The sequence below is a fragment of the Cottoperca gobio genome, chromosome 16, assembly GCF_900634415.1.
Source record: "Cottoperca gobio chromosome 16, fCotGob3.1, whole genome shotgun sequence".
Classification (NCBI taxonomy): domain Eukaryota; kingdom Metazoa; phylum Chordata; class Actinopteri; order Perciformes; family Bovichtidae; genus Cottoperca; species Cottoperca gobio.
The window spans coordinates 13,766,146-13,781,556 of record NC_041370.1 but is presented as its reverse complement, the minus strand read 5'-3'; the positions used below and the strand labels follow the sequence as shown (position 1 = coordinate 13,781,556).

Genomic DNA, 15,411 nt, shown 5'->3' with positions numbered 1-15,411 from the left:
CTCAGGGGCACACAGAGCGCTAACATATCGGTTAACTCACGGCAATCCCATCGGCTAATGTGGAGGGTAAAGCCAAGAGGTGCTGTGGATCAATTCAGGTTAAAAGAGGTTAATGTTGTTTGCCCCGAGAGTAATGAAAGGACGAGTGTGTGACCATGCATGACTGCGAAATGTTTGTGCACATTATCTCTAAAAGATATGTTGACAGATATTGTAGATGCAGTCAAAGTGGAAATAACTGATAGTTACGCTTTGCGGTAGTGAGGCAGGAATGTTAAAACTGAAAAACAAAAAGGGCATGGGGAGACAATGGGTGTGCCTAAAGAAAAGCTATGTGTGTGTGTGTGTGTGTGTGTTAATGACATGTATTAAGCAAGAGTGTGACTTCCATCAAGCAAATTATAGAAGGAAGTTCCTAGACAGGTACCTGCTCATTACCTGAAGATGAGTCACTTTGCAAAATTACAGAGCAGCCGGGTGTATCAATTGACCCTCCTTCTCACACACACACACACACACACACACACCCATACATTCACCCCCCCCCCCCCACCACATACACACACACAGATGCACAAACCCTTAATACTAAAAATAAATAAGATAATGCACAGATCTTAATTCCAGGTGCGACATTTGTACTCTTCGCCACTGCCGACATCGAGCTTTGGTTAGTCTAATCGAGTTAATCTGTGCAGTGGGAACTGGCTAATGAAGTTACCTTCTCCCATCGCCCCAGGCTGGGAAATTATGTCTCTGTTGGGTGCCTTTTAACCTCCACATGCACGCATGTTTCCCCCCACAGCCTCCGGAAACACACACCTTCACACACACCATCTTAATGAGTGCCTGGGGAGGCAGGCAGACACACATGCTCAAAGACAGGTCTGCTTTGAGCTCATGCTCACCCTGCCTAGAATACTGAGCCCTTCTCAGAAACACTAAGCATACTGTAGATCCCCGAGAAGCCCCAAGGCTGAGAGGACAAGGACAAAGATGGAGAGGAAACACAGAGCCTGGTAAAACACGCAGGGGGAATGATGGAGAATGAAGACAGAGACATTAAGAACAGAAAAGCACCTTGACACAGGGAGGGATGTGAAAGACATGCCTTTTAGAAAGTTCAGTGATATCTGGTTTTACTCCATGTCCAGTTTATGAGAAGAAACACTGATCCAGCTCAACATGGGGGATTGTTAGAGAGTATGTCACGGCTATTTTAACGTTTAATTTTAACCATATATAAATCCCAATAGTACATTTTGTAACCAAGACAAAAAAAAGGAACTAAACTTAGCTGAAGAACGAGAGCAGCAGACAACAGCTGTGAGAAAGCAGATGCTTTCCATGTGTGTCTTCCGGTGATTCAGACTCGACACTTTCTGCATCTGCTTCAAAATAAAAGCCTTCAAGAAAAACAAACAGATGGCGACTGACTACTGTGGAACAACTGTCGCAGGTGCTGAGCTACACTGAAAGATATTTGCTTAAATATTGGGCTAAATACACCTTTAGGTAATGCTTAAGCTTCATGATAAGGTAAGGAAAAACCTTGCAAAGATGCTATACTTTAAATATCGTAAAATATCTAGAGCAGATGGCAAATTTTCGGCATGTAAGTATGCAGACTTAGCTATTAGTAGTTCCTGTTTGTGATGTACTTTGATACTGAAGAAAACTGAAGAAATGTGGTGACTCCCGGGCGACTTCTGGAGCTTTAAGGAGCAGCTTTGTTCTATTCGTGGATTCATGGACGTTTATGAGTGATGGACATCTGAGAGAATGATATCCTGCTATTCAGCTTTGACTGAGTTATGACCTCAAGAAAGAGCAAGGCTTTTGACGCAAATTGCAGCAATAAGACACTAACTGTTTTAAAGTACCTTATTTGTCTTCATGAGCCGAGTGTCACAGCCTCCGCTGCAGCTGCTGACCGAGTTGATAATCAGCTCAATCAGCGGCCAAACTACAACAACTAACTTTCTACTGGTTCAGGACACAGGACATGTCTCTCAAGCAGTAACCTCGCCGCCGCCTGCATCTTCCTCTTTACTCACTTTATCTATTTAGCCTTCTGGGAGTAGGCTTGCCGCGGTAGTTGGTGTTACAGGTGTTACACGGTGTGGTGGGATATGTTGCTCACGTGGCATCCCCCACTCTGGAGTTGAGCTGCCGGACCTAAATACATATGTTAACAACGAATTCAAATAAAATGAATATTTAGTAATGTCTTACTAAGATGTGTAACCCAAACATTATGAATATCTAGAAATAGAGCTAAACAATTTAAATTCTAAATTAAGTATTGTGGTGCTGCAGAGATGTCCAGGCCTACAAATCGTACGCTAAAGACTTATAAATAAATCTTTGTTTGGTACAGATCCTTGCAAAAATTACACCATAATAATTTTAATATGTTTTCCAATGAAAATGACAATAAGGAAATTCCCTTGAATATTGAGAAACATATCGAAATTAGATATTTTTTCCAAATTGTTCGGCCCTATTTAAAACTGGTCTATAAAGCAGTAGTTAACAATTGATTAAATGTTATAAAATTAGGGATATTTACACTATTAGTTCAAACTTATAAACCTTTTTATAAATGGGGAACTACCAGAAGGTGGTTAAGAGATTTCTAAACCTCTTTTATACAGTAGTTTGTAGAGCACACAATACCGACTGATGACTTTCTTCTCAATAACTCTCAACTTCACCTATCACCCACACTTATCCCATTATTTATTTTAACCAAATGGTATTTCTTTTCAATCTCTTGAGAAAATAGCAGACCGACAGACAGACAGACCAATCTTAAATCCTTCAGCAGGAGTTTGTGGCGCCTCAGGGACTGGGATAAATCCTCAGTTCAATGGCCTAAGCACAGAATGAGCCCGTTCCTCCAGGAGCACATAGGCCTAACCAAGCCAACAGACAACCAGTGAAGCAAAGAACCCTCCTCCGAGAGGTAAAAACCTAGTTAAATCATCTGCCATAATGATAGCCTCAGCCACCACTGCATTTCCACAAACCAATAATGAATCCCGATCAGAAGTCGTCTCCTGCTTTCACTGACACAGAAGGCGGCACTCGCTCCTTATCGTGGCTCAGGGAAAGGAATTAAGAAGTTAAGTTGTCTGGGAGGAGTTTTCCTCTTTCGCTGAAGCCAAGTTAGCCAGACAAACACATTCCTGTCTGCCTCTTGTTCTGGCGGCGCTACATCCGACGTGACTGAGTTAGCCCTCCATGCTGCCAGTCCCTCTGATGGGATTAGCTCTTAAAGACTTTGGAAAACAATTCCCTGCTCCCTCTGAAACCAAAGTTGAAACAAAGCATTGCCGTGTCACGTCCTGCACTGATAATTCTTCCAACTATCCACCTGCAGGAATGTTTTGTAATACAGGCAGAGCTGATACCAAGGAATAAACACGTTCATTGTAAGAAAAATAATAATAATAAAGAATAATGCGATGAATTCGGTGGGCCATTTGATGTAACCTTTCTGTGTTTGGTTAAACCCGCTTCCTACATTGTTCCATGGTTGGTTCCATATTCTTTCTAAAGGGCAACAAATGGCTTCACTTGAGGTGCAGAGGCTTCAGGTTACCTCTGCATGCGGATCACAATAAAAGGCTGGACTGATAAGAGAGGAGCTAACTTACCATTCCCTGTTTCCCATGCCAAATACAGGTTATCTATTTCAGTGACTGTTTCCTAAAGTAAAGGAGGGCAAGGACCTGAGAGTATCAGGCTCACAGTATCAGCTTACACCTTAACCATTACTCAGTTAATGAGAACATTAATTACATTCCACAAAAATATCTTAGTGTGTGTGTGTGAGTGTGTGTGCATTCACCAGAGAGATAAACAATCTTGCATGTTTCGTTTCAAAAGGGTCCAGGTGTAAGGCAAATAAATCTGAACACGGCTAAAATACCTCAGGGAGGTGTACGGCAAAAATATTACCATTTTTTAAATTAGGTTGAGACAACTTATTTTTAAAAGTTCGAATGTGTGAGGAAGGAAGATAAAGCAGGAAGGTGGAGCACACTGCGAGTAAACAAAGCTATCTGCGGTAAAGCCTATTAGCGCAGAGCGAGAGATCTCAGCATCAACAGGGCTCCATTGTCAGTTGTCTTATTGTCACATGATACCACTGCTAAGCAGAGTAATACCCATATTAACCACCATTCTGCTAATGCCTCTTCTCCTGTCCCCTGTGATCAGCCTACTTCCAGTAATAATCCCAGCTCTAAGCTGATTCTTAATTACCCTGGCTGTCCGGACAGACAAAGGCCAGGGCCAACCTGCTCCGAGGTCTTTGACACACTGTGTACTCCAGCTACTCTGTAAACACAGAATGGCTCAAAGCCCGGCTTTTTTGATCTACGCAGTACAATGTATTTATCATCAGAAGAATATGTTCTATGCAAACTATGCTAATTTCTTTCATTAGCATTTTCACACCGTGGAGGAATAAAGCAAACAAAAGCTTCATAATAATCTACATGGCTGTGATTTATGGAAGTTCACAATGGCCAAAGGAGTTCAGCAAATATTTACATATAATCAGGTGGGAACAATCACCAATCTGCCCCTTCCATAACACACACACCTAGGCACTCGGCAGCATGCATACAAACACCCACACACATACACACACACACACACAAGGGCCAAGCGATTATTATAATCTGTTTGTGCCTTTGAATTAAGCTCTTTGTTAACGACACCCCGTGGGTTCCCTGGACATTCTTGCATATTTTTAGCTTTGAGCTGTGAGACACGCAAAACGGTGCATTGCCTTTGGCTGCAGAAAGTCCACGCGATTTGAAAATGGCATGAAAGCATTCCGTCCACATAAGCCTTTCCAGGCCTTCCTCAAAAAGTTTGCTATTTGTATTAAAATGCCAAAAAAAAACAATACAAAACAGTACAAAATCTCCACCAGTGGGCATTCGCAGGCCCCCCTAGAGCCAGCAGCTTTACAGTAGATCACATCACAATGGTGGTGTCAGCGTTATTGAAAAGCTCTGTGTTCCCCTGCTTCACAGGACAATGTGAGAATCATCCATCGGGGAAGCGTTTTCAAAAAGGTCAAATGTTCAGTGCCAGATTAGCATGGACAGCAGGCCAAGAACAGATGCATTTTCAAATGTAGCCACATTAGTGTGGACATGGTCTTTACCTGACTGTAGAAGGACACATAAAAGGCTCCTCAAACAAGGCTCTTGGTTATGTTGGAGCTATCAACTCCCCACTCCCAGCCTCCCCTTAGCTGGCGGACCAAGTCATGTGGCCAGCGCAGGAACAAACGAAGGTCTTTTAAACTGTTTGACGAGCTGTCTCTCAGGAACGCGAGGCAGCTCAGCAATCACCAGCAGGAGGACCCTGGAGGGTTATGAACCATGCCCTGAACAAAGGTATGTCAAGGCTACCCCACCTGGCATTCGGGGTGACAAGATCACATCTCTGGGTCTGTATAAACAGACCTGGACATCAAAATACATATGGAATTGGGTTGCACCTGTTTCTGAGCAACACAATAATAGCTCTGATCTGTAGATAACGGGCACACATATTTTCTTGGTCCAGAGCCATCTCTCTTCATTAGAGTCCCTGCAGGACTTACTCACACACCTTCTAAATACACTGGGCAGCAAATAGAGATTCATTTTTTGCCCTCAGGCAATTATACCACCTTGTCAGAAGACATGAATAATAGACACTGTTTTCAATGTATCAGCTGCTAATGACTGACTTGAATTGTGCATACTGCATACTGGTGACATGAAGGAAATGGTAAAGAGGAGAAAACCTGAATTGCTTGCCCCTGAAATGTCTTACAACGATAGGAAGTGTAACAGCCAAGGGGAAAGGGGAAGGGTTTTTTTATTATAAAAACAGGTACTCACGATCCCCTGAGCAACTGCTGAAATATCAGCATGTCAAAGTGAGCAGTAGTGTGATGCGAGGTCATGAAGGATCGAAGTGAGCGTTTCAAAAGGAAGAAGACAATAAGCTGACTGTGACAGGCTGTGTTTGAGAAATCAATAGGCTCTGCTTTTGCTCGGTCTCACTTCAACACCTGAAACAGAACAAAGCGCCGAAGCACGGCTGAGTTCCCAAACTCTCTTCTCACATACATCACTTGACAAAAGCTTTTCAACCCCACCGGCGGTCAGAAGCCAGTATGCTGCTAGCATATCATAGCACACCACCAGACTCTGCATATCCACCGTTTCTATTCACATTTAAATACGATGCCAACACATGCCCTGCGGTCCAGAGTGGAAAAAGGATTACATGCATTCTGCAATAATAACAGAAATTACAAAACTTTCCTTTTTTTTTGACAAAAACCGCCAGACTACTGTGTCAATTGTTTTTGCATAGAACTATGATGAAACTGCATGCAACATTCATGTCGCTCTCGTGAAAACCATGCAATTCCAGTTCGGGTGAATTTGACGTTTCACATCAAATAAAGATTTTAGGGCCGACCCCCCCCCATCTCACGGACTTCAACATTTCCACATGAACTCCTGGAAAAACCTTGTTTATGTCATCCAGCCGAAAGCGAGGTTAGTCAACATCACATTCTTGTAACGAAGACTTTAAAATCAACTTCTTCATACATGTTTGATATGCTCAACAGGTTTGGCCAGGTGGCACCTGCGCTACCACAGCTGCCATGACCTACCCATAACCCACCAGCAACAGCAGCTGTCACAGCAGAGTGTCCCCGCTGTGCCACGCGACTGCGCTGCACGGAGACGAACACCTTTAATTCAACAGCACACTGGGACGAGCAATGCAAGCCGTACAGTTGAGCAGATCTGGCTTTTTTTTCCCTTCTTCTTTTTTTAAGAAGCTCAATTTTACTGAGACTTCATGCTGTGAAGGCCTCAAACACTCTGCTCTTTTAAATTGGCACATTAGCCATTATCCATGCTCTGTTACACTGTAATGCTCTTCAATTTCCTCCGTCCTAATAAAGTTAATGTGAAAGAGTGCGAGTCTAATAAGAGTGAGATACATCAGGGTGATAAGTGTCCGGGTTCATGGCTGGGTCTCCGAGACGATATTTCTTTCGCCCAAAGGAACCGGTCAAACCAGGAACACCACTTCTCCTTAGGGAGCAGGCACCGTGACACAAAGGCAACTGAAGCCTGCATCCATTACACCGCCGGCAGAAAAATGTCCCGAAGAGACTGTTTTGACTTTTACAGTCAGCAGTTCAGATTTCACTGGGGGGGGGGGGTGTTTGCGTGGTGCAGAGGACTGCAGGCAGCTCAACAACAGACTACATGTCAAAACTGCAATCCTGGCCTAATCCTGAACCCTGACTCCAGTGACCTGAGCAGTCGTTATACACTACATACACCGACAACAGAGAGCCCGCAAGAATCTGGCTATAAATGTGTTGACATAGGAGGAAGGTAAAGAAGTGAAACACGGCCAGTGGGCTAAATATAAACTGCTCCAGAGGCTTTCTTTCCTCTGGGTAGGGGATAAGCAGCACTCGCAGCATCAGTCTTCCAGACCCACTTTTTGCAGTCTGGAGCTCACTTCCTCGGGGAAGAAAACACAGCGACTGCAATAAACAGCCCTGATTATATTTCTTTGTTGGATAATTACACATCTGTGCGTGTGCTCGAGCTACGCAGTCTCATTCTCCTTCATATCCAGACTATAAACACCCCCATCTGTAGTGAATGATAAACTTCTCTGTCCATTATTCAAGTAAAACATATGCTTTTAAGTGATAATGAGTATAATAGTCCTGTCATTTTAGACCAGTACATCAAGAGGATATGTTGAAGCTTATTTGTAATATATACAGCCTTCTTATGGAAATGAGACACACTCTTTCATGTTTGAGAGGATTTCTACTTTTTCCTGTCCTTTGCTCTACACAGTGCTGCAAACATTTCTCTGCTGCAAACCCCGGCTCCTTGTATTACGTCATGCAAGTCCTGGCTGCAAATTTGCACTCCTACATCAAACTTGACAGTCACAGACGGGATGGCACTTTGATCAAATTTAAGTAAAATGGACTTGCCGGAGTTTGAAAGATCAATACCACATTAATAACACCTGGCCGAGGGAGCCGAGAAGCATGCACTCTGGCTGTCGCTGCCGAGTGGAAAGGAGGAGGCAGGCCAAGGCAGGCCACTGACTGTAAATCTCTCAGTCTTCTTGGCACCTTTTCCAGGGTGCTGGAAGGTCTCACAGTTAGCCTGAAGAGCCCATAGCGGCGGCGGCGGCGACGGCTGCAGCCCCTGCTAGCATCAGTGACAGGGCTGAGTCACTATGTACTGTGGGACCTTCCTTGCATGGTACGACTTCCGTGCAAGATTGTCCAGCTCTTACAGGCAAAGACACTAATGAATAAGGATGCTGTTTAGCACATGCTAAAGCAAGGCACACACATGCATTCATAGGCTGTATTGTCAACATAAAACACTGATAGCATACGACACAAAGGGCATGTTTAAAATGAATAATAATATTATTCCCCTCCAAGTTATTCTTTTCAGAGCTCTTTTGTCAGCCATATATGATGGTAGAGGAGACACACAGCAGAAGAGGATCCTGCTTTTGGGTATTGCCCTCTTTTCAACCTGCTCTTTCTCTGCCCCAGAAACATGACTCCAAACCTGCACGTGACCTTTCAGAAGAGCAAACAATTCTTCGCCTGAGTAGAGCAGAGCTTTCAAGAAAAAAAGAAAAGACAAAGTTGGGACTGATGTAGAAACAGAACAGTAACATGTGATAATTAAAAACTAAACGCTCAGCAGAATTAATTAAGTACAACCATCACAAGATGCGCGTGAGCTACAATCGGGCATGAAGAAGTGAGATGCATCACATGTAAATGAGAAATGAGACCAGCTCAAGGCAGACGGAGGCCACTGATTGGACATGCGCTTCGTCCAATGAGGAGGACCAATCACGGCGCTTGGCATTGATCAGAATTCTTTGAACACACACATACTAGATGGATGCATTTCATCTTCCAGGCTTGTGAGATGAGTAAGCCAATCGGGGACTGGCTCTCCTCCATAGCCCCACATTACAATAGATCAGAGGCAGAAACTGGAAGAGGCACACTGCAGAGCAGAGGACTCCTCTCATCAGCACCCTGTTTAATCACTCACTCGAGTGCTGAAGGCAGAATGGACACACGAGTCCTGCAAAAGAGCCCTACTGTGGCCACAGCCCGGAAACAAACGCACCGTGACAATTTATCTGAATAAATCCCTGTCTTTCTCAGCTTCTGCCTCCCCTCCAATCTTGTTGCAAAGTTTTCCATCTGCTCCCTGAATTACTGCCCGTGATCCCGCAAAGATGGAAATCAACCCGTCTTTTCAGGAGTCTGATATAGGCTCAATCCCTACCGCCCCTCACCCTCTAGCCACAGATGGTGGCCTGGCTCCTGCAGGGAACACTTCCACTTTGTGGATTTGCTGCAAGTCTGTGGTGCGAGGCAACATTTTCTACATGATGGTTACATTTTTTTTCTTTCTACAATAATTCCCGAATGCATCTAAGGCTCTTTCTTTCCATTCAGTTAGAGGTCTATTATAGTGAACACAGCCAATAGACTTTCAAGAACCGATATGCATCTGCTACAAATAAGCGGCAGGAGATGAGTAATGTTACAAAAATAACCCTTTGCAAATATTTATAAAAAAAACACATTCAAATTGATATAACAAGCACATATAAATAGTGTCAAGACAATACTTTTTGAAGTTGGTGATGTTATGTTCATGTTGACAATTGTGGTGGAGTAGAGCCTTCTATATATCCTGTTTAATCAGGTTTTCTTTATCTGTTTGCTGCATGTACCAGCATGTCACTGCACCTGTTACTGCCATCTGGGAGAGGTTTGTCTAGAAGTGTCAGGAAATTCATACAACATGGTCAAATGTCTTGTTTTGTCTGACAAATGAATGATATTCAGTTTACTATTATGTATGATAAAGACAAACATAACCTCTTCCAAATTTGAAAAAATGGAGACAGCAAATGTTTTTTGCTTTAAAAATGACTAGGACGAGTATTTGATGATCAAAACTATGGTTTCTTAATACCAACTCCAATTCCTTAAAGCTTAAGCCTGTATGTGCTGGTGGTCCTAGGTTTGTTTCTTTCCAGCGCTGATGTACACTTGAAGCCCTAAGTATTATTCATTCCATGCCATGCTTTAACTAGACAGTCTGGGCTTCACAGTCCTTTTCATCTCGATCCAAGTCTTATCTTATTCAGTGAAATAAGAAAAAAGGATATTCTGCATTAACTTTAGATCAAACCAGGAAATGAGTGTGAGACACAGGATAATTACCACTCAGTTGACACCATTTGCTGCTAAAAGAGGAGACAGATGGTAAGTGAACATTCATTCAATTCCCATAAGAGAAAAGAGGAGTGAAGGTGTCTCACTGGGCTTCACAGCAGAAAAACACGCAGAAACTGATGCGTATGTGATATTTTTGGGATATTTCTTTCCACTTATCAACCTCACAACAGTCAGTCCGGTGCAGCAGAGAGCCTCTATATTTCATAGCCTCTAATAATTTCACTTCACATGAACTGACAGACGGCAGCATAGGCAAAAAAAAAAGAAAATATGGATTACATTGAGTGAAGAAATCCCCAACGGAGTGCAGAGTCTTAACTGTTATTAAGCATTCAAGGTCAAGGTGTGGTCGTCACACATTCACAGCAATAAAGGTGTTAATGAAAAGGAGACACTCTGAAGAAGGTAGGAGTCAAGGCTGCATTTATGCTCCTTAGTGTCCTCCTATAGGATGTAGGCAGGTGAAGAAGCATGAAGGGAGTCAGGCCAAGGGGATCAGAAGCCACAAAAACTAGCAGCGTTAACTATTATCTGCTAATGGGAGGGTAAAAGCGCAGATGGCGAGCCGTGCAACACTCCAGTTAACAAACTAAAAAACCGACACCATGTAAATTTCTGTTGACAGCCGTAGTGGAGCGTCCCTGTTCCATTCAGCTCTTTTAATTACCTGTGTGAGATTGAATTCTTCTTACGATTCAGCCCACTCCTCTTAATGATCTGCTCCATTCAGCTCTTGACAATACACATTCTGTTTGCATGGTTTTGATGTTGTTGTTGTTATTGTTGCTTCTTTTACAATGAGTTACACACACAAGTGATATACTGAGCATTAGGTTACTACTGAAACAGAAGCACTGCCTGGTTAGGAATACAAATAAAAGGCACATTTCAATGAAAAATCCCAAATCAAATAATCTCAACATAATCAAGCTTAACACTGTGCCGCATTGCTATAGTGTTGAAGCAGCCAGCAGTGTAAATGTTATTAATATTACTGCCTTATTACCCTGGTTTTATGTTCTACAGGGGGTAGAATTGTGCATGTGTGCGCGATGTTTCAGTGAAACAAAGAGACTCAAACAAGCCCAAGTTCTTTTAGCCTTTAGAGACAAAATATCTAAAAAGACAGGTCTCTAATCACATTGAATGAAAAATATAATTCAGGGAGTAAAAGCAGATTTTGAGAAAACATGGATGTGAATGCATGTGCATGTGTCATTTATTTAAAAGGTATTTATGTTTACCACTCTGCCTCTCTCTTTCCATCTCTCTGATGTTTTACTGATTTTCAAAATTGGAGCGATGTATTTGGATAATGAAAATGAAATGGGGGAAAAGCTAATATCAGTATATTTCTAAAAATGTATTCTAAGAAATTGCAGGATTGTTGAGCCTTAAATCTGAAAAACACATTCTCTCCATGTTAACATCCAACTCGTTTGCACACAAAACAGATGGAAAAAAAGAGTTTTAACATGTGAACATGTATACTTTTCCTCATCTTGAATGATATAGAGCTGATCTGTGAGCATGAATATGTCTTCTACAGCTAGACGACCCAAAAGCCCAAAGGCAGCTCATCACATCAGGAGAAAAATCGAGCAGCTTCGAGAATGAATCTGACTATTTCCCCACAATGGAAGGATACATTTTGGGATTATAATGATAATTTGGTTTAAAAAATCAATAAGCAATACAGTGCAACAATCCTCGTTAAGATATAAACTTTTAGGGAGTGACTCTGTATACAACTATGCAATACGACATCTGTGTGGAGCAGCTCCTCTGGATGTCATCACAGATTGATTCATGCTGTTGGGATTTGGGAGATTCATGTTTACAAATGTCGACTAAATGTCGTGATTATCGTTCATTCCGATTTAAGAGAAAATTGTCGCTCTAACTGAACTGATTTCTAACTTTGGATCTCAGTGTCAAAAAACCTTTCAGGCTACCTGGCGCCTTTAAATATGGGTGGGCAACAGCAAAAAGGCAGAAACGCAGGAGAGTGTGTTGTTTTGGGAAATTGGAGCTTTCCCAGAACACCGAGACGCAGTCCATCTATAAAATAAACATTTTGAGTCTGGTAATAAGAAAACTTAATACTTCAGCTCACAAAGTTATTAAAGAATGTGTTTTTATTTTCTGCTGGGAGGATTAACATTGTGCTATTAGTAAATCATGGGAAGCTGCGGTAAGACGCAGATAAACGCAGCAACGTGTTAGGGAAAGGGGACACAAAGTTGGCACCTTCACCGGACTCGCTCCGCTTTTGCTTTCAGTGGAGTTTCATCCACATGTAAAAACTTCCCAACTGTCCTTTAGGAGATATAGATGGATATGCGCCTTACCTGTTGGCCCCTCGATGCCATCGGCGTAGATCTGAACGGTCAAAATCAACAGAAAAGCGCAGGTGTTCATCGTGTAGCTGTTTTAGTCCACTTTAAATGTGCAGAAGAAATCATTTCATTCACTCCGTGAAGTCCGGGCGCGCGAGTAGTAGAGCAGAGCCCATCTACTCCCCCAATTCTCACTGAGAGGAGTTTCAGAGACACTAAAGGAGACAGGGCAGAGCTAGTTCTGCAAACTGACGTCAGGGTAAACAGTTCAGGGGAGAGATTTATTTTTCAAGCCCACTTTTCCTTCCCAGCCTCCACTTCTTCGCTGATACAAAGTATGAGCCGGGCGCCTCCAAGCGGCGGCATCTAGTAACGACACTGTGGTATTCAAATGTCGGTCAAGCAAAGCCCCAGACTGTGTGTGTACTCTTATACGTGTATCTTTGTGGGGACCATGAGAGGAATTTAGACGTTGAAAATTAAGTTTTGTTTTGGAAAGTGTGGACATGTGTGTCTGTTTTACACAGACTTACACACATTATGAGGACTCATCCTCAATTTTGGGACAAAAAATCATTTTCACATTACATTTTAGGATTAAGACTCGGTTTTCGTTAAGGTCAGAGCAAGAGTTTGAGGAAGAGTTGGGGTTAAGTGTGTTGTGGATAAAGGTAAGTGTAAGTCTCCAGAGAATAAATGTTAGACAATGCAAGTGACAAAAACAAGTGTCTATGTGAGTTATCTGTGGAGACAGGGACCAGGTGCTGACCTCTTTCTCTGCCTTTTCATCCATTTTGGGTTTACCTTGATGAGACATTTCTTAATATACACTGCCAACAGCTCTTAAAACCTGCCACTGAGCACACAACTGCACAGGTACAGTATTATCAGTCTGACAGCAGGCTTAGAAAATGCTCATTATTTAACCAGCCAACTACACACATGCCCTTGTGTTTTAAATGTAACCCCTGTAATTTGTCCCTTCTGTGTTAACAATGATATAGATAAAATCATATCTAAGGTCTAATTAATCCAGTTATGCATAATCTTTACAGGAACGATATACATTTCATGTCATATTAGCTGCTGTTTTACAGCTGATGTTAGCTATATATTCACTCAAACATTGCCTTCACACCACCTTGTGACAGGTGCAAAGCATATTTCTCCATAAATTAGAGTCTGACATGTTGTGTATATTGAATTTGCATTTGATGAGGTTACATTTTTTCTTCTATATCCACAGCTTGTCATGTTTGTTGGAGAATACCTGAGAGAAATCACTCTTTTATGTACAGGTTTGTGCAGTGGTGGAATGTAAGTATGTGTACTCAAGTACACATATATATATATATATATATATATATATATATATATATATATTATTCTGAAATGGGCTATTCTGCAGAATGATTACTTGGTGGCTATATATTATATAGCCACCGTGACTTTGTCATGTACAGATATTTCTCTGGCATGTCATAGACCTATATAACGTGTTTAAAAGCATCAGAGTTGTGTATTTGATTATGAGTCAGATGCTGCAAGGTGCCCTCTCGTATATCATTACAACATTATGCACTGAGATTCACCTTTGAAATTGTTGAACAAGTGCTGACGCTGCAGCCACTGCTCTGCATGAACCAAGCTGGTGTTAAACAAGGACGGGCTGAAACGTTTAGGTGTGGATCCAGGAATCCCAATTGGATCAAGACGCCATTATGTGAGCTATTCATCATTCATTTTGTTGTCCTGTGGATTTAATTACAGGGGGCCAACAGACGCATCGAAGGCTTCCAACATGAGTGCACACATCTTAGCCTCTAATGTTGTTAGCCCCGAATGACAGATGAACGATGGATTGCTCAGCAAATTACTTAATTTAACCAAAGGAGCACAGCATATGTCAAGCTAACACCTGTAATTACACCTGCTTGATGCATGGCAGCCATTTTGCACTCTGATATTCAAGGCGCAGAGTAGCAATTTATTTAAACTATGGAATACTTTGACTTGAATTTGTTCAACTGCATGATAGTTTAATTTGCAGTAAACCGAACAGGATGTTGCAAAATGTTGTTTCCATCCAACAACAGGACAGGCGTCAGCATTATGCCGACAGCTGCACTACGATCAAAGTCATTTTATCAAGGATTTCATCAGCTGCCATGACCCCTCACAGAAAACTGCATCTGCAGAGGCGATGTTGTGCATGAATTTATAATAACATATTATTTAGTTCTGAGGGAAGTTGTCAAAGGCCGGCTATCAAACCATCACTGCCTATCACACAAGGCCTTAACAGGCACGCATGGCGCTTCAAAAGTAAATAAACAGCCAATCACAGGACAGCTGCTACACTGCTATCTGTGAGGTACACACCAAGCAGTGATATCACAAAAGTCCATTTCAATCGTGAGCAGCAGTTGCTCACCTCTGTGGTTTACTATTGAATTACCCTTTAACTTTGTTATTTCTGAATGCAACCAAAGTAAAAGGTATTCACATCAGAGGTTAGATGAACCTCTTAGATAAACACTATTATGTGACTCAGTAGAATAAACAATATATGTTATATATATTTAATATATGTGCTTCCTGCAGTGAGTACTCTTCCTGTCTGCACTGTCACACAGTCAGTGAACTACCAGTATTTAACAATTCTTATCAACATTGGCAAAGTTAACACAAGCTCCTTATGTT

The 15,411-nt window shown here is 42.1% G+C and overlaps 1 protein-coding gene across 7 annotated transcripts in view; it reads right to left on the bottom strand.

Annotated features, from left to right (window-relative positions):
• The window catches only part of ptprub (protein tyrosine phosphatase receptor type Ub), a 147,002-nt gene extending 133,987 nt beyond the window's left edge, over positions 1-13,015 (bottom strand). For 5 of the 7 annotated variants that reach the window (XM_029451268.1, XM_029451270.1, XM_029451271.1 and 2 more), the window contains exon 1: positions 12,721-13,014. In XM_029451268.1, the coding sequence (XP_029307128.1) occupies positions 12,721-12,790 (70 nt within the window). In that variant the 5' untranslated portion in view covers positions 12,791-13,014. Of the gene's footprint in view, positions 1-12,720 lie in introns of all 7 variants that reach the window. The other 2 variants (XM_029451266.1, XM_029451267.1) reach the window with 1 other exon arrangement.
• Between the last annotated feature and the right edge of the window lie 2,396 nt (positions 13,016-15,411).